The 21,999-nt window shown below is 39.6% G+C and overlaps 2 protein-coding genes across 2 annotated transcripts; both read left to right on the top strand.

Annotated features, from left to right (window-relative positions):
* Positions 1-2,431: 2,431 nt before the first annotated feature.
* LOC309707279 (MICOS complex subunit Mic10-like) lies at positions 2,432-8,443 on the top strand (the record flags this gene model as incomplete). The annotated part of the gene is made up of 4 exons (XM_082534505.1): positions 2,432-2,546; positions 7,926-7,973; positions 8,059-8,168; positions 8,260-8,443. 4 exons carry the CDS (start codon positions 2,432-2,434, stop codon positions 8,266-8,268), a joined length of 282 nt encoding a protein of 93 aa, XP_082390631.1. The 3' UTR covers positions 8,269-8,443.
* A 3,632-nt stretch (positions 8,444-12,075) lies between these two features.
* nbl1 (NBL1, DAN family BMP antagonist) lies at positions 12,076-18,041 on the top strand. The gene is made up of 4 exons (XM_082534500.1): positions 12,076-12,523; positions 13,608-13,788; positions 16,193-16,304; positions 17,385-18,041. Exons 2-4 carry the CDS (start codon positions 13,616-13,618, stop codon positions 17,661-17,663), a joined length of 564 nt encoding a protein of 187 aa, XP_082390626.1. The 5' UTR covers positions 12,076-12,523; positions 13,608-13,615; the 3' UTR covers positions 17,664-18,041.
* The last annotated feature ends 3,958 nt before the right edge of the window (positions 18,042-21,999 follow it).

The raw sequence follows: 21,999 nt of genomic DNA, 5'->3' as shown, positions 1-21,999 counted from the left end.
AATTAAAAATATATGCAGCTATTCATTGAAACTGAGTTTCAGCTTATATGCTGATACAGTATATAAGGCAAAAACTGAGTTTGTGCTCTTCTGACGAGCTTGAAAGTCAATATTTGGTATGACCAACTTTATATTTCAGCACAGTCTGAACTCTCTTAGGCAAGCTTTCTTGTTATTTCTTTAAGCAGTCTTCAGGGATAGTTCTCGGGGCTTCTTGAAGGACATTCAACTCAGTGTGTTTGGAGTAATTGTCATACAGAAAAGTATATACTGTATATACTCACAACAGCCTGAACCCAAAATTTCAAATTTGGATTTATCACCCCTTCAGACCTACTGCCACTGATTTTCAGTCCAGTTCTTGTATAATTAGTCACACTGCAACCCTTTGTCCCTGTTTCCCTTCCTTAAGACTGACTTCTTGACAGCCACGCTTCCACTAAGACCATTTCTGATGAGGCTTCAGTGAACAGTAGATGGATCCAGTGAAGGGCCAGACGCATCGCTCTTATTTCTTTTTTGTTTTTGTTTCTTTATGTGTGACAAGCTGCTAGCAACAAAGTGCCTAAAGATGTAATTTAAAATCAGTACTTTGCTAAGTTGTCTGTTGTCTGTAGACACAATACTGGTTCGTCCCAGTGTTGTGTCTTCGGAATCATTCAAGCATAAGAGTCCTTCCCTTATGCTTGACTGATTCATAGGTCAGTGATAAGTGGCTTAACAAAGAAAATAAACATCACCCTGAAAAAACTAGACTGAAAATGAGTGAAAAAGCAGCCAGTGTCCAAAGAAAAACTTTGAAAGACCTTCAGAAAGCCTGGAGAGCTATTGGTCAAGAACACTTTAAAAAATGTATAAGAAAGTCTGTGTCTCCAAGGAAACAAAATATAAAGAAACCGGGGGCGGGTCAAGACTTTTGCGTATAATGACATTATGCCAACTAGGTTCTCCCCCTAGAAAGAAGCTGCGTACATCCTATTTTGTTTGCAAATTAGAAACCTGCCTGCAAACTTCACTAACATCTGTATATTACTGAGTGTTTGGAACAGCTCCACTTCCAGCATAAACAATCAGTGTTACACACAGGGTGTTTCTGAGAAAATAAAATAAGAAAAAAGGCTAAATTCTTACTTAACACATAGCATATTTAATCACACGGGCAACCAATTTCAGTGGCAACTTTGTTTATTTCTTTTAATTGTGGTTGCATTAAACTGAAAACCCTGGCCTGCACACATCTGATGTGCAACACTTTGTGAATGCATGCAGAATTTCCTGCACACATATGCGTTTGGGCGAGATGACTAATCAACTAATCAAAGTGGAAGTTTTAAGGTAAGGTCAAATATAACCCAGAAAAAATGTCTTCATCATTTACAGATGTCTCAGTGATTACTCAGAGGTTAATAATTTGGACTGTTTACATCATAGCAAATATGCTGCAACATGAAGCCGGATACAAACTCTTAGTAACTTTTTCTCAAATACAGTGTTTGTGTCTAACTGAATGATTAAGAAATCAAAAAGTCAAAGGTCAAATGTAGTTATATAGCACTTTTGAAACAACAGAGCTGATCAAAGTGCTGCACTTTAAAAGTATATAGTATTTATATAGATAAACTACAATAATATCCATAAAATTTGAGCACAATACCCAACATTAAAAGACAATAGAATAAAAAATAATAATAAATTGCATTTGTCTAAAAGAATGTCACACTGGAGCCCAACGCCAAGGAGAACAAATGCATTTCTAATAACAACTTAAATGTGTTTACTGTCTGAGCTGTGTGGATTTTGAGAGGTATTGTATAGACCTGGTGCTGTTGCTGCAAAAGCTCGATCACCTCTCTGTTTTAAGTTTGCATAGGAGGAACTGGTTAGACGACGTCTGAGCTCTTATAATTGTGTGAATGTGAAGCAGCTCTGACAGATACAAAGATGCCAGTCCATTTAAAGCTTTAAATGTGAGTAATAAAATATAAAAATCAATTCCAATGAAGGGAGCCAATGAAGAAATGGCAGGCCCAGTGTGCTGGGTTCAAGTTTTTTAATACCAGTATAAGGTGAGCTGGTGAATTCTGGACTAACTGAAGGATATATGATTGTTGTATACCAAAATCCAGGGAATTACAGTAGTCCAGGCGGGAAGTGATTAAAAAGCACGAATAACTTTTTCCAGGTCCTTCTGTGGGAGATAAGGCTTTACCTCAGGCATGAAGCTAACTTTAGTGACAGCCCTTATTGTAGATCAATTAATAAAACAAAACAAAAACCACGCCAAGTAATTACAATTTAAAGTTGTAATTTTAATTTCATAAAAGCTAAAAAGAAGAAAACGCATGAAAAGATAAAGGAAAGTGAATGGCAAAAGCCGGAATACTGACGTGTTATTACCGGACAACACATACACTGAAGGAGCCGTGAAGGAATGAGTCATGTGACTTCATGCTTTTCTCGCGAGATCTTCCTGACTGCAGAAAACATGGCAGACGAACACGCGCGGAAGTGGGACCGCTGCCTTGCTGACACAGCGGTGAAAACAGGTTAATTTCTTTTTATACACGCAGTGTAATTGTTTGCTGCTCTTATTAAACACTTGGCTGTGTGTGAAACCTGGAGAATAAGGCGCACTACAGGTCAGAGCCGAGCGAGAAGTCATTTTAGCTGGACCTTAGTGTGACACTAAGGTCAAAGTTGTCTGCTGTACAGATGAAACTTAATATTTGTTAACTCTGTAGTATTATATCATAAAAAAGCAGACATAGCCACGAGGTGGAAGTTATTACCTGTGTTTGAGTGGGAAAGTGTGCGAAGTCACGCCCTAAAGCAGATTAATTTATCTGTTTTTGGACTCTCTTGATCTACCTGCTCTTTCTCCACTACTTGCAGCCTTAATCAGTATCTTACAGCGATTATAAGGACCGAATAATTTATTTTAGTTATAAAACCAAGCAATGTCTGCAGTTGCAGAAGGGATATACAAACTAATAAAAACTAATAAAAATGTTTTAAATGAAATGAAATTAAAACAACCTAAAACAATTCTGCGAACCTGGGAAATAACTAACTAAAATAAAACAAAACAAAAACGAAGCGGCAATATCCTTATTTATATTACTTGTTAGTTTACTTAAACAAAACTTCTCACAGCTTTCCTGACGAGGCTTTGATGGATCAGTTTATTGAGACTCTGGGTGTCTACAACACTGTCAGTCAACAACTTACAGAAAGTGTATTTTTTTTATGTAATTCCTGCACTGATTTTCTGCTATACACTAATAATAAATTTTTTTAATTAAATTAAAAAAATAACAGGAAAAATAATAAAAACAAAACTGACACAAGAAAGCCTGCTCTGGAAACTGAGAGTAAACTTAAAGAAAAAACAAAAGGACATTTTTAAAAAGAACCTGTTAAAATGCCAAGTTTTTTTTATGGTCATTCTGTCAGATAACAACCAAATAACAATTTTGTTTGGTTTATTTGGTTTTGTAAATGCTAGTTAACAATCTATCAGTGTCTTTTTTTCACACCTTAAATATCTATTTATATGACAATAACATAGTTGTTTATCACAGTTAATCTAAGTACAGGTTTGTGACATCAGTGTCTGTATACAAACATTTAAAGTTGTAATCTGTAGGGAGCAGATAACATTTATTTTTTGTATATACGTTTGATATAAATCTTAATATGAACACCTCATTTCTTTGCCTCTGTGTTTTTTGCATGTACACCTGGTTTATTGCACTGCTGTTTTTTGTTGTTTTTTATTTTTCCGTTGTGGAGGTCAGGCTATATGGGCTCTGTTCTATTTATTTATTTTTTAATTTATTTTCTCCGCTGCTTTGCTAAGACTACTGTAATCTGCGCTTTACGTCAGGCTCGCTGAAAAGAAGAGGTGTAGTCAGGTGACCTTTGAACTAGTTTTACTGGTTTTTATTCATTTTTTGAACTTGAATCTTTATTCACACCAGGCATTCATTTGGCAGTTAAAGTTTACGCAAAAATCAAAAACAGATGTTTTAAGAATTTCATATTTGTAGTGTAAAGATGTTTGTAAAGATTTTTTTTTCATTTTTCTTTTTTTGAACGAAGAAAAATGTTGGCATGCAGTTCAGAGTAAAAAGGGGGAAAAGTCTCATTTTTAGTTCACTGTTTTGCGAGCTAATTGTTAAAACAATTTTATGTAATTTTGTTTAATATTATTTATTTTAATTAGATAAATTTAGCCCATTATTAGCAGGAAGTGAAGCACTGAGAGAAGAGCGTGAATGAGCAAGTCTTTCTTCTACTTGTTGACTTAACAAAAGCTTCATTTTTCACCATTATCTCTTTGATATTTAATATCCATAAATGTCATGGCAAAATAACAATACACAGTATTGAACAGTTTGCAGCAGACAGGCTTAAATTGCCAGAACCATCAGTTATGCAACAACACAAGCAGGGATTTCTTTCACAGTGAGAGCATTATTGAAATTTATAGATGTTTTACTTTCTTCGCTGGGCTCTGGCCCTCAGTGAAAGTCACTGCTGGTGAACCACCAGTGAGTTACAGTGAGCACACCGCCATGGGGTCTTCTGTGGTATCCTGTTCAGTGTTGGTCCAGCACTAAAACACTTAGACTGGCAAAACATCTGTTCAAAGATACACCTAATGACGTCAGTCTTAGCACAATAAAATGTGTAATCTTGCTGGGAGGAAAACATCTGCATCGTGGCACTGCTTCGTGCTCAGTGGAGCAAATTGCCAGCTGTGCCAAGGTGTGTCTGGTAGCCAGAGAAACACTGCAGTACATGCTCTGCTCAGGGGGTTGTTAAAAAAATAGCTTGGCTGATCCTACATTTATATTCATTCAAGCTTATGTGTTTATCCTATCCTTGATGTGTTAAGAACTCCCAGGATTTTAATAAAGCGAGACATAATGCTATTTTTTTTCTCACAGCTTCAGAATATTTAGATAATCTGTTGCATGATTTAAAATAATGTTTGCTTCAAAATAAAAGTAGAGAGTGGGAACTGTGACTCAAAATGTAGCTAAAGATCACATTTTTCTTACAGCTGTGATGAAAACAAGTTGAATAAATCAAGCTCTTTTTATAAAGGGACTGAGTTTCATGTAGAGTGGTGTTAAGAAAAGAGCCATCATCCTCTTCATAGTCAGGAAAAACGGTGTTTACCGGACATGAAGTATTTAATTTGAGGAACTTGTAAACAATGCTAATGAGAACAGCCATTAATAGTGAATATTCATGTCATTTCTAGAAACACTATCACATTGTTGGAACAAGAAGACTTATGTGTGCATGCAGCTATTTAAAAGTGATTCAGCATAAATACATTTTATAAATGCTTCATTTCAAACTAAACCCCTAAATATCCAACCGATGCTTATTTTGCCAGGGGTGCTTTTGTGTTCCCTACCACTACATTTTGCATACTTTAAAAAAAAAATGTTTGTCTGTCTTCTGATCCATAAAGGTTGGTTAAAACTTTATATAATAGACTGCTCATGGTTGGTGCCTCAACACATGTCCGTGCACCCTCAGCTTTAGCTGTTAAAGACGCGAGTCCGCACCGTTGCAGTTTAAGAGGCGCTACTTTAGCCCCGTTCTCACTGATTGAGACGGGCTGTAACTGTGGTTGTTAAGATTTCAACTGTGCATTTCCAAGCTGCTGTTTTTCTGAACTCGTCTCCCAAAGAAGGTTTTATGTAATTATGGTACATCTAGATATGGCCACAATGACACAGATTCAACCATAAATGAGCCACAGCTTCACCTTTTTTAACCAGAAAGAGCAGATACAGCTGTGCTGACAACCAGCAGCTGTGCACTCTCCAAGATTGGTCTTTTTAGAAAGAGTGTTGAGTAAGAAAAGCGTCAAACTGTTCCTGCTTTCTGTTGTATTTACAGAGCACTTTACTATTATAACCGGACTGCTTGGGTCAGCGGGAATGCAAAAACTATTATATGCGTATAAAGTATTGTGCAGGACGGCAAAACTATTACAGAAAAAAATTCACTCAGCAATCCTTCAGGAGCTCTTGGGTATTTTTTCCCTCTAGGTGTCGACTTGTTTGTAGAGCCTTATTTTCATTGTTGCATCATCTGTAGTTTAAGGTCTTTGGTCGTCTGTCACACACTTCTAAGATTATTTGCATTTTTTCCATGAATCCATGAATCTGAATATGAACAAGACTTGCGAGTCCACAGTCTTGCTTGCTAACGCTGAGACAGTCTTTTGTCTGTCCTGGCTGTCTATCCAATAGTTGTTTTAAATATTCCAGTTGTAATCCGAGTGGTAGACTTTGCTAACACTGTCATGTGAACCAGATGAATGTGGGAATCTGTGTCTCACTTCTTGCTGCAGAATGCATCTCCTGTGCAAACAGATTTCCTCCCGACTTTGTTTACGCCGGGCTATTTGGAACTGCGCGTCTCATTTTGGGCGAGTTTGATTCAAAGACGTCTGCTTTCTGCGTTATGTTTAAATCGACTAATTCATGTTTGCACGTTTGTCTAGTGATGCCAGGCTGTGCTATCCCTAAACGCACCCCATCAGCCAGGCTGAAAGCTGGAAACACAAGTGGTCTGTCCAGAGTAGAGCTGCAGAATAAAAAGAAAATATTGTTACAATTTCACATTGTTATGACCTTGTCATGTTTGGCAGAGTAATTTCTTTAGTTAAAGCAGAGCAGATCCTCAACAGTGGCCTCTGTCCAAACACACTGAATCATCATTAGTTCTAAAAGGAAACTATGCACTCAAAATCATCTTAAAATTGCAGTGTTGCAATGCAACAATATTTGCCAGGGGTATACGACTCGAGTTGTAATTGAACTAAATTCAGTAAATCGGGGTAATTAAAAGTGACTTATTGATACCATTTGCAGAAAATACTTCAGCTAATGATTAAATGAATAGCAACCCAATTAACAGGCTCTGGACTTGATTTGCTGGCAAAGCACGTGGAGTATTTTCAGCCCTGTGGGTTGTGTATTTCATTCTTCTCCAGCACAAATGTTTTTGTTATAATCCACCCCTCCTTTGGAGATGTCAAGACAAAAGGAAAGATGCCAAAATGAGATGTTGATCTGCCCTCAGTTTCTGCCAGTGCTTTTACTGTATTACAGTCAGTGGAAAATCAAGAGGCTTCAAAATATGCTCTGGCTGGAGAGCAAAGGAAGACTGTGGCTGTAATAGACGGCAAATCTTAACTTCATCTAAATCTTTGCTTGAAATGGAAGCAGAAGGAATGATTTATTGTTGATGTGTGCTGATAAAGAGGATGAGCAAAGTCTTTTGTGGTCTTGTTTGACATTTGTAAGCTGTGTAATGGGGAACAGTCTTAGGGTTCTGGTTCAGCCGCACCGGTCATGCTGCATAGCTCTCTGAATCCAATTAGGAGTCGGAGGGGCCCAAATGGCTGTTTTTATGTGCTTTCTGTGCTGGCTGGCCTGCTGTTGGGTGTGGTGTGGCCTGCAGCGAGGTGAAGTTAAACGCACAAACACATTCCTCCTCAAGATCCCACTCTGGACTCAGGAGTTCGAGCAACTTTTGGCAATCTCTCTGCGCACCCACTGACCTCTCACCTCTCCTGCTCTCTGCGTTTCTCCTCTTTGGATTGGTTCCCCCTCTCCTAAACCCCTTTTACGCTTTGCTTTCTTTCTAAGTTGTTTTCTGTGTTTTCTTTTTTCTTTCCTCCCCTTTATTCCTGTCTTTTGCTCATTAGTTTAGTCTTGCTAAGTGGCGCTACCTTCCAACTTCTGCACCAAATATTCGCTCATTACAGCCGACCAGATTTTTAGCTGGCCAGTTTTCACGCTGGATGGGAGATGATCACATTACCTCAGTAATAAAGTCAAATCAATAGGAGGTAGTTTAATAAAACCACTAATAATTCTCTCTCTTTGCAGTAACGGGCCTCGGTGTTGGCATTGTGTTCTCGCTCATTGTCTTTAAACGTAAGTATTATTTCAGAAAACCCTCCTTTTCCTTTCTTTTCTTTTCTTAGTAAGCCATCCAACAGGGATTATTTTTCTCCGCTAGGTCGCGCGTGGCCTTTGTCATTTGGTTCAGGCTTGGGACTGGGCATGGGCTACAGCAACTGCCAGCATGACTTTAGGTCACCATATCTGATTCATGGTCGCATGGTTAAGGTAAGCGCACAGTGTAATTTTCATTGTTTATCAGAGGTCTGTGACACACGATCACATCATGCTGCATGACTCCTCTGTGTTCATTTTTCAGGACCAGTAATGAAGGACTGAAGATGACGAGGGCTTTCTCATCTGTTTATTGTAATGCTTGTTTTTGGGGGGGATTGAGTTTTTTGGGTTTTTTTTTTGCTGCACTGGTATTAATCTGCAATGATGCCCACACTGTGTTTATAAAACATTAAATATATATTTAATAAAGTCATTGTGGGAAAAAGCTTTGTCTCCTCGGTTTTTCTGTGCGAATGTTCGAGGAGAATGAAGTGTGGTTTGGGGGTGGGAGGTAATTTTGTGTGTTAATGAGCTGGGAGACTCGAGCTCCTGCTGTTTTGGAATGAGGGCCAGGTTCAGCATCTGCAGCCCTCTCGGAGAGTGGGAGGATGAAAAGTTGTGCAGAATGGTGAAATAAAGGGGATCAACTGTTAGATGAACAAACCCGAGCAAAATTGGAAAGAAGCTATGTTTGCATTCACATATCAGCCGCTAGTTTATGTCATGGATGCCTATATCTCTTTCTGATATCGAGAAGAAAGAAACCCAGTCTGGTTTTTATTCATAGTAGACCAAACAGGCTGCGGCCTGCTGTGGAGCCCTGTTTTGGGTTGCTTGCTATGACTGTGACAGTTTTCATCAGAGATTAGGAGAAAACATACTGGGAGGAATCTCTTCTATCCTGTGTATTCATTGGCTGCATGTCTGCTTGGCGAGATTGTTGTGAGTGTGATTGATCACTAATGTGTGGTTTTGCGGGCTGCTGGGAGAGAAGAGAAATTGTTTGTGTGAGCGTGTGCACATGCACACGTTTATCCAGCCCCCTGGTGAAGCAGAATCTGAGGAATGCAGAGAAATGCCATTTCTAGACTGGAGCTTATTACTAACAGGTGAGTTCTGCACTTTGCACGTCTGAACACAACACATGCCGTACACTTTCACATCAAAGAAAATACTGCTGCATGCACTCTCTATTACACACGCTCATATTTTCCCTCTTCATCACAGTAACGGTTTTCCCGGCACATACATTCCTGCACACAATGGAATCATATTCATTCCCCAAGCGTTCAAAGGCCTGTTTCTTCAGAGCTGGTGTGCTGCAATGCATCAGGCACAGAGTAAGCCTGTCAGAAATTAAGCCGTGTCACTCATCCCCTGTCCATTAAAATATTTGTTTGTAAGTGAAGCATGAAACCGATAGGGGGGCTGATGAACGCATGCCAAGCTGAACACCTGTGAGCAAAGGTGCAGTGGTCGGTAGAAGTGCAGGAACAGGATGCCAGTGCGTGTGTGGGAACTGGAGGGGGAGGTGAGTGGTGACCCAGCTGAGGTGTAATAAAGCAGCCAAAACCCAAAGGCTATACGTGTCTCAACGTTCTCCATGATGAACCATAATTACAAGACCAGTAACACTACCTAAGACCAACTACTCATCTAATGGCTAAAATTGTCAATGCTTGCAAATTTCTGCCACAAAGTACAAGACCAGATCCAGATGTGCCATGCATGTGCTCGGGCAAGACTCCAGCTTGGAGTTGCCGTGGAAAATGTTAGCATGATGTTACCAGAGGTGATAAGGTAAAGAGGAGTGAAGTACACATTTAGTTTACGTTTTCCTTTTAGCAGATTTTATACATAAAACAAGACTAATGGACCTATTTCCATGTAGTTACCACAGCTTGGCTCAGTTACTTAAGTAAAAGTAGTAACACTAAACCCCAGGACACTCTATTATTAGTAAATTAGAGAGGAAAAAGATCGTCCCATAAGTGCTATGCTGTGTTAATTTATTCATTTCACTAAAACATTTGTACATTAATTTATGTCTTGTTATGACAGATTGTAAATTGAATTTAATTGAAGTATGCGTTCAAAATATTACTTTTAAAGGTATAACTCATAAATTTTTAACCTTATAATGTTATGACGGCAGCAATCAATAATAAAGTAAAAGCGTACACGCATCTTAAATTGCACTTCTTACTCATTAGTTAAACCTGTATAATTCTTAATAACGATCATCTGGCACAGTTTTATTCACATGCATGGCTGCTTAATTAGTTACACGTGTTAAACTGCCTATTAACCCAAATATTAAGTTCAGTTTTATTCACAAAGTGCCAAATCACAACAGCAGTTACCTCAAAGCATTTATATTGTAAGGTGAGAAACCCCCCAAAATCGAGGGCAAGCACCTGGGGACTTTAAAATAGAAACCTCTGGCAGAACCAGGCTCAGGGAGGGGCAGTCATCTGCTGCAGCTGGTTAGGGGTCTAATCAGCCAATCACATGGCAGTAAAGCTAACACATTTAGGCACATAGACATGGTCAAAAATAGCGTGAAGTTCAAACATCGTCGAGCATCAGAACAGAGAAGAAGGATGGAATTGTTGCCAGACATTCTGGTCTGAATATTTCAGAAACTGCTGATCTGCTGGGATTTTCTCACACAGCCATCTGATGATGGTTTGAACAGAGGAAATATCCGTTCAGCATCAGCTGTCTGAGTAAAAATGCCTCGATTATATCAAAGGAGAATGACCAGACTGCTTCAAACTGATATGAAAGCATACTGTTGCTTACTCAAACAATCAACTCAGCTAAGGTATACAGAAGAGCTGCTACAGCAGCAGAAGACCACACCAGAGGACACATCTGTTAGCTAAGAACAGAAAATTTAGGCTACAGTTCTCACAGGTGTCACCACAACTGGGAAACAGAAAATTTGCAGATCAACATCTCTGGATTTCTCCTGCGACAACCAGATGGTAGGATCAGATGTGGTAATAATAAACAACATGAATGCATGGATTCAAACTTGCTTGTATCAGTGGTTCGGGTTGGTGGTATAGTGGTGTAAGCATGTGGAGGAGATTTTCCCGGCACACTTTGGGCTGCCTCAGCACCAAACTGAACATCCTTTAAACACCACAGCCTACCTGAGTATAGTTTCTGACCACATCCAACCCTTTATGACCACAAAGTATCCATCTTCTAGTGGCTGCTTAATTTCAGCAGGATAACATACTGTCACCATCACACCTCAAACACCTTGCACCTTTGGGAGTGTTTGTATTGAGAGATTCATATGATGGATGTGCAGCAACTGTGTGATGCTGTTAATATGGACCAAAATCTCTGAGGATTTTTTCTGGCACTTTGTTCCGTTTATGCCAGAAAGAATTAAGGCATTTCTGTGGCAAAAGGGTAAATCTAATAAAGTGTCCAGTGATTGTATTTCAACACTGTGTGTGTGCATGTTGTATATTTTCACAACGGATTCCCCACTGAATGTATATATTTTGGTTCCTGTCAGTGGTTTAGACCAAGAGAAGACACTGACATCTATCAGTATCTCACTTTGGGTATGGACTACACCAAAGGCCGAACTCCAAGCTTGTCCCCTTATGTTTCCGTTTTAAATTAGTTTTGAACGGAGTCCAATCACAAGTCAGGAGAACCGGAGAGCATAATGCATTTCAGCAACTGCTCATGAGTCTGTCAGTGGTTTCACTCCAAAGTGGAGCCTGAAATAAATCAAACCCTCTGAGCTTCTGGTTAGTAACCAGCTATTGTCATTTCATCATCCCGAAGTTTTTTTTTAGTGGTTTAGGGGGAATAAAGGCGAACACAGCAGGGGCTTCACATCTGTTTACCAGTTATATTTCATCAGACATTGTGTTGTTAATGTTTCAATTTTCCAAACATATGTTATCAAAGCAATGCCAGATGTGTGTGCGTGACTTGAAATATGCCCTGTATGTGTAATATTCACATAATTGCATGTGTGTCTAGTTAACACGATCACTCCTGCTTAGGGAAACATTTGAAAGCGTTCCAGCACTTCCCCTCCCTCCCTGCTTTCTCTCGTCCAGAAACGGCACAGCAGGACCCCTGTCTGAGGGCTCAGCCGCGCCTAAACCCAGCCTGAGAGTTTTACAACAAAAGACAACAAGTTGGAGAGTGTTTTTCTGCGCAGTTACACGGGAATTCAACCCGGGACGGGAGGAGAACAAAGGGGAGGGACGGTCTGAGCTGATGGACTCGGAGATGAGATAGCGCTCATACCCTGCCCCAGCTCCCCATCCATCTTCTTCTTCTTCCTCTCGGTTGATCGGACGGTTGCTTGTCTTACCGGATGATGTGACAGTTTTATGACAATCTGGGCAGGGATTTTCACCACGTGATCATACTGTTTAGTTACCAGCCCACGGTGATATCCGACAACCCGGGTTTAGGTGAGGGGGGCTCGGCTCAGCGGGACCGTGGCGAAGCGCTCAATTCCCCGGCTTTCGTGAGCAGTGGTAAGTGCCTCAACTGACCTCCCGGCGCTGTTGAAGAGAAGGTACTTGATTACTTTAGAAAGTAACCCCATGATATAACCGCTATACATCCAAGTGACGCTTTGAGGTCGTCTCACCTTCTTAAATGAGCTGAATTAACTCTGTGAGTAAAAAATAACCACGAAAAAACCCATTTACATAACTGTACAGATACAGAGGCTGATGTGTGATCATTTTGTATGTTTTGGTTTATTTTAAAGGATGTTTAAAATTTTGGGAGGCTAAATGTAAATGTAACGCATGAATGCTAAGTTAATTCAAATTCAGATTTAATGGTCTCAACTATTTGGGAAAACAGATTTTAGCTGTATCACATGTCTTCCCTTATAATTGTATATGAAACACTGATATATTATTGTAACGCTTTCCAGACTTTCGGCTGAAACCTCGCTCTCTTCTTTTTTAAGCTAAAACCCAGAGTCTGGAGTCCGTCAAAGCAGGACATTATAAACATATATATTTATTTTATTAAAAACATTTCGTCGGTCTCACAGCCCACCACAGCAGCCTCTTGTAGGCTCTCTGTCTCCAGAATTGATCCTTTAGAGTCGCAGACATATTGAAGTGCTAAAAAGCGTGTAAAACAGTGGATGTGGGTGACCACATCCAGACACTTTTAATATGCACCAGGAGAAAACGATTTTGTAGCTTGTAAATGACGTTAATGGCTGAGGCATTTTTAAAGAAGAGAGCGAAACAGAGGAGAGCTTTGCCTCCCACTCCCATTGTATCCCCTCTATTCTCTGACACTATAAACCCATTTTAACGTCCTCACTGCACACGTTCAACAAGTTTTTATCCAATCAAATGCACCAAACCCGGTAAGAAGAAGCAATCTGACTGATGCACAAGGACGTGTGGGTTGTAAGATGCTATAGGCACCAGGAAGTTGTCAATCCACATGAGCAGGGACATGCAAAGTTCAGATTTCACACCGACTGAAAACTGGCGCTATGTGACCTGCAGGCAACAGATGGCGTGACGAGACTTTGCCTTTCACAGAGTTAACAGAGCGGCGGCGTGTTGTGGTTTTCTGCTCCTTTAGGTGCAGTCATGTGGGAGAGGATTCAGATTTGCTGCGCACTGTTTGCACTGTATTCAGCGGCACCGCCTGCACACATCAACCGCCTGGCGCTGTTCCCTGACAAGAGCGCCTGGTGCGAAGCCAAGAACATCACACAGATAGTCGGGCACACGGGATGTCAGCCTCGCTCTATTCAAAACAGGTCAGGATGAAGGCCCTCTCTGTCCGATTATCTCTCAGTGCAGCTGAAAACAAATAAAGGAGAAATTCCTTGATATCATTAGGTTACGCTATCAAGAGTCATGCCTCATTCAGTTTGTAGGGCACATTATTTAATCGGCAATCACTAAATATGTCTTTGTTCTTAGCCAAAAAGTTTCTTTAAAAAGACTGTGGTGCTCAAACGAGCTCCAGCAGAGTGCGCGTCTGCTAAAAGCCAAATAAAAAGTTTGTCTCAGCCCATATTTATTAAATCTGTGTGCATGACTAGACGGCTGCATTCAGAGAGGAAGCTAATGACAAGATGTTCTTTGGAAGAGGTAGTCATGCATAAGCCTGGAGTTGTTCATATTTTTTTAACGGAACTAAAACCAAAATTATGTGTGCAAAACCTTTAGGTAATTGACTTTTTTTTTTTAAAGCAAACTACAAAGAGCAAAACAGCTAGCGTGATAGTAGAAAACACGTTTATCTATGCAAAAGATCCCTGATCTGAGGTCGGGAGGACAGACCCAGAGTCATGGGGTTAAAAGCTTGCGCCCACATAAATGACGTCACATCTGTGTCAAATCCAGCGTGGATCAATCCGCTGCGGCGACCCCTGGGAAATAAGGGAGCAGCCAAAACATCCTCTTACTACACTTATTTTGTGTAGTTACAAAACTAAATAAAATGGAACCAGAGATAACTCAGGACGTGTGTACACTCTGAGTCATCTTCACAAAGAGTTGTGTTTGTGTGCTGAACGTGTAAATGTTGCCCCTGACAAACAGCGTCCATAGTTTCACATTTAAAAATACGAAACCCACCTCTGAAAGTAGCTCAAGTTTAGTAAAACTAAACTAAACTAAACTAAACACACAGTCTGGAAACTAACTGAAACTAAACAAGCAAAAACTTTAAACATATAGAAATAAATAGAGCCTGACCGATACCGATATCCAGAATATCAGCCGATATTTTTCTCCTTCCAGACACACGGATATGCCTAACATTTGTCACATGTAGTTATTTGCTCTTCCCGATTCTGCTCTGATCAGCTGATTGTTGTTTGTGGCATTTCAAACACGTTGCCAACAGGGAAGTTGCAGAGTGCCCTCTGGTAGACAAGCAATGCCGACATTCTGTATTTTTATAAACGCAAATATCGATAGATGCGCAAATGGCTAATCTCAGTCTATAATGCTGTCTCATTGATAAATAGTACCAGCCCTGGAAATAAAAACTAACTAAATAAAGAAACAACAAAATTGCAATAACTGTGACGCAGGACCTTTGGTTCTTGCCTAAAACATAAATCTAACAAATGTAACTGACCACCATACAGTGTTTATGCCACAGCCCAAAATTAACAGTATTGTTAATCACTCAAAAGCGATTTTTTTTATGTTTCTGTAATGTTTATTCACCAGCATGCAGAGGCATGTTAATAAAAATGACATTTTTAATGCTGAAATATAATTATAGTTGTTATACATAAACTTTTTAAAATTAAGATTAAGATGTCAAACTACAGTTATTTACTTGTAATCTGTAAACTCTGTTGCTAACCTCGCCCTCACCCCCTGTCAGCACCGGCAGGGGTTTATATAACCATAGAGAAAACAACAGTGTGAATAATAAAACAAGCATAAAAACAACAACAACAACAAAACAGCATCCCTCGTGGCAAAGTAAATGTGTTTGGCACAACAAAGGATCCAGACCATAAATGTGTTATCTAAAACAGCTGGATAGGGCAGGTTTTAAAAAAGAAAGATGTTTTTGACAGATTTCAGGTGAAGTCATTAAATAATATTATGTATATATATATATATATATATATATATATATATATATATATATATATATATATATATATATATATATATATATATATATAAATCCCAAAAAATCCCAAAAGTTCCTGAAGCAATTGTCAGACAAACAGGAGTACACAGTGTTTTTATTGTGAACTATTTACTGTACTTTTCTGTACAAAAGATTTTCTGAGGCCAGGCGACAGCTAACTGTTCTTTATACCTTCAGGCTGCATGACTGAGAAAGCTGGTCAAAGATACATTGTTATTCCTATAAAGCTCTCTCAGTAAAACTTGATATGCATTCCTTCCTGTATTTGTTTGAACAGTATTGTAGAAAAACACGTTTTCCCATCACCTTTATCCTGGCTTTCACTTGAAATCACAACTTGGCTGGTAATTCCCATTTACGCATTACACGTCTCTGTGATTTGCCTCAAGGCTACCAGGCATCCTCAGACTTGGTAAATCAGTTCACATTTCAGGCTCTTTTTTTGGTGAAATTATTACTTCTTACTCTTGCTCGGCATGAACGCTGCATCTGTGTAGTTGAATGAGAAATAATAAACCCTCTCCTCTTTCTTGCAGAGCTTGTCTGGGTCAGTGTTTCAGTTACAGCGTCCCCAACACATTTCCACAGTCAACCGAGTCTCTGGTCCACTGTGACTCCTGCATGCCTGCCCAGACACAGTGGGAAGTGGTAAGAGTTATTGGACATTAGTCAGTTAGCAACCCCACACCAACAGTGAAAGCACGCTGTCCTCACCAGCAAAGCAAAAAAGCAGAAGATCTCGAAAAGGAGATCAGAATAGATCATAGTTACTTTTGTCTGACGTGAACCTTTAGCCTGTGTTTTAGATTATTTTAAGGTTCTTTGTCCCTTGTAACCAGAAGGAATCCACTCTTAGAAAAACAAAGGCTTTGTGGTGAGATGTATGTAGTTTGGAAGGCTGCCAGGTAGGCTCGGTGGATGGGACCGCAGGTGAGGTCACCTCATGTTTCAGTGGAAAGATATTGTACCTTGGAGCAGACAGTCGTTACCAGATAGTTTAATTAATTTCTGCACGTTTTTTTGTTTCACAAGACAAGACGGGGGAAAAAGTGCCTTCACGCTCACACCTTACAGTTAATTATCTGAAAATGGACGTCTGCGCCTGCGGTTGTGATTGTTGTTTCAGGACTTTAAACCGAATTCAGTTTGAGGCAAAACAAAGTCAGCTCTCATGAAAGTGGATACTGCTCCCCGCTGCTTTGGCTCTTGATAAAATTGCTGAATGATCATTTTCATTGGATAATAGAAACAGTGAGGGGGAAGTTGCGTGAGGTCTGGAGAACTGGCTGAGCTTGTGTAACTCTTGGGTTTACGGAGGGGGGTTGTGTATTTTTCTGTTTATTTGATTTTCCGGCTTTTCCCAGTATTTCTTTATTCCATCGAGTGTCATAAACTTTGTATGAAAACACAGATCCAGCAAAACAAAAACAAAACTATGAACCAAGAGTCTGGTTAGTGGGACCAAAGACACATTAACGCATTCACAGGAGTCCATCTTATAATAAGCATGTTAAATAGGAGGTGATGGAGGGAAAACTATAAGAAAATACTCTTGTTTAAACATAAAATATATTATCACACCTTGAGATTATTCAAAATAACAGCTTAACTTAAATACTATACAAATCAATGCAAGGAAACAATAAATATTTCATCTTTCTGCTGAGTTACTTTCAATTCTCAACTCACTCTTTACGCATGCATGTGTGCAACTTTGTGTTGGCACAGGTGACGCTGGATTGTCCGGGCAGCGAAGACTCTCCCCGGGTGGATAAGCTGGTGGAGAGGATCTTCCGCTGCAGCTGTCAGTCGTGCAGTAAGGAAGGTGTCCAGGAGGGGGCGGTGATGCAGCTGTATCCAGCAGACAACAGCCTGGATCCTGTCCCGTCTTTATCAGACAGCGGGGTTCAGTCTGACCCCCTGCCCCACACAGACACGCACTCCTACAAGCATGCTCAATTACACACAGACCATCACTCACTACCACACACATCAGACGGGGGGTAGGTCTGTAATCTTGTCGCTCACTCCAGGGGACTTTACCGCCCTCCCCACTCTCCCCCAACACTGCATCCTCTGTACCAAGCTGTAGTATTTTAAAGGCACTTTGAAGATATGACTTCACTTTGTGTTAAAGCGTTTCTCTAAAGGCACACACACACACACACACACACACACACACACACACACACACTCACACACACTCACAGAGTCATGTTATCAGACGGTGTGTATGAACTCGTCCAAACACAAAAGCCTGTGCACTCTTTTGTTTGTTGATTAGCACATTCATGTGTGTGTTTGTGCATCCAAACATGACTATAGTCTGTTAATAAGCTGCAGTCTTTTAATCTGCTTCAAATGCATTAAAGTCAGTTGAGATAACTCTCTTTAGTTGTCGTGTTTATCTGAAAGCTTTCCTGCTGCTCTGTCACTTTTGTTTTTTATTTTTTCACTGTCACAAGAAATAAAACTGAAAGCGCTTTGTTTGTGTTGGCTCAAAGACCCACTTTCAGCTTCCTGTCAGGGACTACAAAGATGAAGCTGTGACTCTATTATGTGGTTGTTGTGTGACTCTTGGCCATGGCCACATGGTCTTGTTTTATTGTGACCAACAAAAATGTAGCCATGTCAGACTTTTAATCGATGCTGGTGCCACTTACTGGAGCGAAGAAGAGCTGCAGGATGAGACCCTCCTGCTTGTTGGCCTAAATCTGATCTCAGTGCCACAGAGGAACTTTTCCCTGCACATTTACTCAATTATCTACTTTATTTATGGTGCTGCATTTAAGGGATGTGGTCATGTTTTTCCAGTCATCTTTAAAAAAAATTCTGATATGTCAGTTTTACGTTTATGGAGTTTTCATTGAAGTTATTTGGCAATGAAAGATCATTTTTTGAGGGTTCTTTATTCAATACCACTTTATAATTCTGATCCACTACATTTATTTCAGAATTTTAGTTTCTAAAAAAAAATACGATTTTGTATTCAGAACAGATCAAAAACTTCAGATTAGTTGTTAAATATAGTTGTGCTCCGACGTTTATATACACTCATCATGGGCGTTAATGTCATGGTAATTCTGGGCATTCTTTGAACTGCTGTTTCTCCAGGGTGGAACGATTGTGCAGCACACATCCTTCGTGACTTAAAAAAAAGAACTGGGGGCACAAGTTTTAATTTTCTATAATCCGCACAGGGTCAAAAGTATACATGCATCCCCACTAATATTTGGTTTTTAGTTGGGACACATTTGATAGCCATTAACAAGAATCGGCAGACTTCATTTAAACTCACTGGTTTCTGAAGATCTAAGAATTAGATTTGTAGCTTTACAAAAGTTGGGAAGGTCTCTTCATGGTCAGACTAGAGAAAGTTGAGCTATTTATACAGATAGATATGATGGGAGGAATAAAGATGAGGCATTCAAACGTAATAACACTGTACCAGCTATCAAGCATGGTGGTGGTAGCATCATGCTCTGGGGCTGTTTTGGTGCCAGTGATATTGGTACATTGCACAAACTTGTGCTCAACTTGTATTTTTTAAGCCATTAAAGATACATGTTGTACAAATATATACACATTTATCTATATATTACTAGTCCTATGTGTATATATGTGTAGATTAGTAGGCAGCATTAATTAAATATCCCAATTTTATTATGACAGAAGAAAATACAAACTCCACACAGATTCAAGCCCAGGACCCATTTCCTGTCAGAGCACTGCACTAACCACTGAGTACCATTCTGCACTTGTATAGTTTTTCTTCAGTAACATTTTATACAGGATTTTACATGTAATAGAGTACACAGTGTGCTTGCACGGCTTCTTAAATAAAGGCTTTGACTATCTATTTCATCACTGCTATCAGCGAAATGATCCTTTTCTCTGTGACTGCAAAGTAAGGAATGGGGTAGAAAAACCACAATCCCCATTCTGGCCAGGTAATGCAGAGTACGTATCTGACACAAAGACTTTCAGTACAAATTCTGTCTGTGAGTAACTTGCTAAAATGCAGTGATGTGGTGCAGTTAGTTTGAAGAAAATGCTGATGTTGTTTAATATATACACAAGAAACATGCAGGTCTGTTCTGCGCTTTGTTCAGAAAGTTCACAGGTGCTCCAGCAGATGTCAGCAGATGTCACAGGTAGAATCCAGAGAGACGACATTTATCGTGCACTTTACTTACAAAATCTTCCTCCACACCATCTGCAGCGTCTCTCCACTGCTTCATCAATCAATCTTTCATCTCCATTTCTATGTCCAGGCAATGTCTTTTCTCAGCTCAGTTTCATATCCTCCTATCTTTTTCGCTTGTTCGGTGTAATTAAATTTGAGCAGCGAAAGGTTGACTGTCTGTCTGTGCTGGAAAACAAATCGATTATCTTCTTATCTGCAGCCACACAGCTGACAATGTTCTGAGGACTGCAGAGGGAGAAACTCGCAGGGATATTTGTGGACGTATCACAGCCTTCTTTCCCCCCATTCAGCTTTAAATGTGTTCTGTTTTCAAGCTCATATACAAAGCAAAGGCAAACACTTCTCTTATGTAATAAGCTCTTAACTGTTCTTTTATTGTATGCATTTTCTGACCTTGTTTAGCTGCACTGGATGACTGGAGCTTCTTTTTTTTGCCTGTAGAGGATGTGTAGGCGTGTCCTCTGGTTGTTTTCAGTTCTATGAATTTAAGCTCACCCTAATCTGATTTTCCTGAGATTTTATCTGATTATCTGACAAGACTGGCTTACATTCACTTCTATAAACTACAGCAAAGGTCACTTGATTGGACAGACACCAAGATAAACAGGTCTGGGCTGTGAGTAGCCAATGATGTAGTACAACTGTTTAAAAACTGATAAAAAATACATGGTGCTACCACTGTCCACTCTCTTTATTAGATATTAGCTATCATTTACAAATGTAATAATGAAGAACATAAACAACACAAAGACTTTATTTAAAGATGTAGATGATTTGTTTGAAAGAAACAACTCTGACTTCTGACACTGACCACACCCTGGAGCACATTTCTGCATCACAGAGAGAAAAAAAGTGGTCTGTGAGCATGAAAACTGACGTATCTGTGGTCTAAATATATCTTTTAATTATGCTGTTTTAAGCTTACAAATATAGTAAACACATATATTTCTGTAAATACTCAGACAATTTATTAGGTATAGCTTGCTAGTGCCGTGCTGACCTCTCTTTTGTCTTCAGAGCTGATTTAGTTCCTCATGGCACAGATTCATGAGTACAGGGAACTCAGTAACATGTTGACCAAACCAGGTCAACATGTTACTGAGTTTTGCGATATGGTGCATTATCCTGCTGGAAGCAGTGACCGGAAGATGGGTACACTGTGGTTATAAAAGTGTGAACATGGTCAGGAACAAAACTTAGGTAGGCTGTGTTAGTACTAAGGGACCCAAAGTGTGCCAAAAAATACCCACGAACATCATTATACCCCCACCAGACTGAACAATGATAAAAGCCAGGAGGGATCCATGCTTTCATGCCATTAACTCTAAATCCTGACCCTACAATCCGAGTGTTGCAGCAGAAATTGAGGCTCATCATATGATCACAGAATTTGGTGAGCCTGTGTGAATTGTAACCTCAGTCTTCTGCTGTTGTAGCCCATCAGCTTGAAGGTTTGACATGTTGTGCATTCAGACTTGCTCTTGTGCTCACCTTGGTTGTAATAAGCTGTTATTTGAGTTAGAGTCTCATCATTCTCTTCCGACCTCTGGCATCAACATGAGATTTTATGTGGGTGAAAATCTCATCTTTGTTATTTGTCATTTTGACGGTCAGCTTGGACCTCAGCAGGTCGTCTTAACCATGTCTACATGCCCAAATGCCCTGAGTTGTTGCATTGTGATTGACTGATTGGATATTTGTGTAAATAGGCTGTTAAATACATTGTACCTCATGAAGTGTCCCGTCAGTGTATGTGTTCGCCATTTATGGAGGTTTTCTCATTTGTAACTAATGGCTTAAGTAACGGCTTTGTATGTGAGATATGCAATCTTTTCATAGTTTCTATCCTGAAAAATAAAAACTCAAGTAAAGTACATATATCTAAAAATTCTACTTGAGTACAGTAACAAAGTAGTACTCTGTTACTTCCCACCTCTGATCTTAAGGTAAACTCAAACTGTTCAGTATCTGCGCTTTGCCTGTTAGGAGTATTTCGAGATGTAAAGAAATGATCGCTCAGCCTTTGGTAAGTAAAGCTTATAAACATCAAACATCACTAAATGTTTTGGATCAAATTTTCTGCATCAACAGTGCATCGCTGAGACGAATGTAAATCACAAAGCAGATGAAAAGAGA

This window comes from Aulonocara stuartgranti (assembly GCF_965226115.1).
Source record: "Aulonocara stuartgranti genome assembly, chromosome: 5".
Taxonomy (NCBI): Eukaryota; Metazoa; Chordata; class Actinopteri; order Cichliformes; family Cichlidae; genus Aulonocara; species Aulonocara stuartgranti.
This window is presented reverse-complemented; position numbering and strand designations above follow the sequence as displayed.

Coding starts and splice junctions, on each gene's coding strand:
- nbl1 (XM_082534500.1), top strand. CDS start 13,616: ATGTGGGAGAGGATTCAGATTTGCTGCGCACTGTTTGCACTGTATTCA. Junction 13,789..16,192: donor CCTCGCTCTATTCAAAACAG/GTCAGGATGAAG, acceptor TCTTTCTTGCAG/AGCTTGTCTGGGTCAGTGTT. Junction 16,305..17,384: donor CCCAGACACAGTGGGAAGTG/GTAAGAGTTATT, acceptor GTGTTGGCACAG/GTGACGCTGGATTGTCCGGG.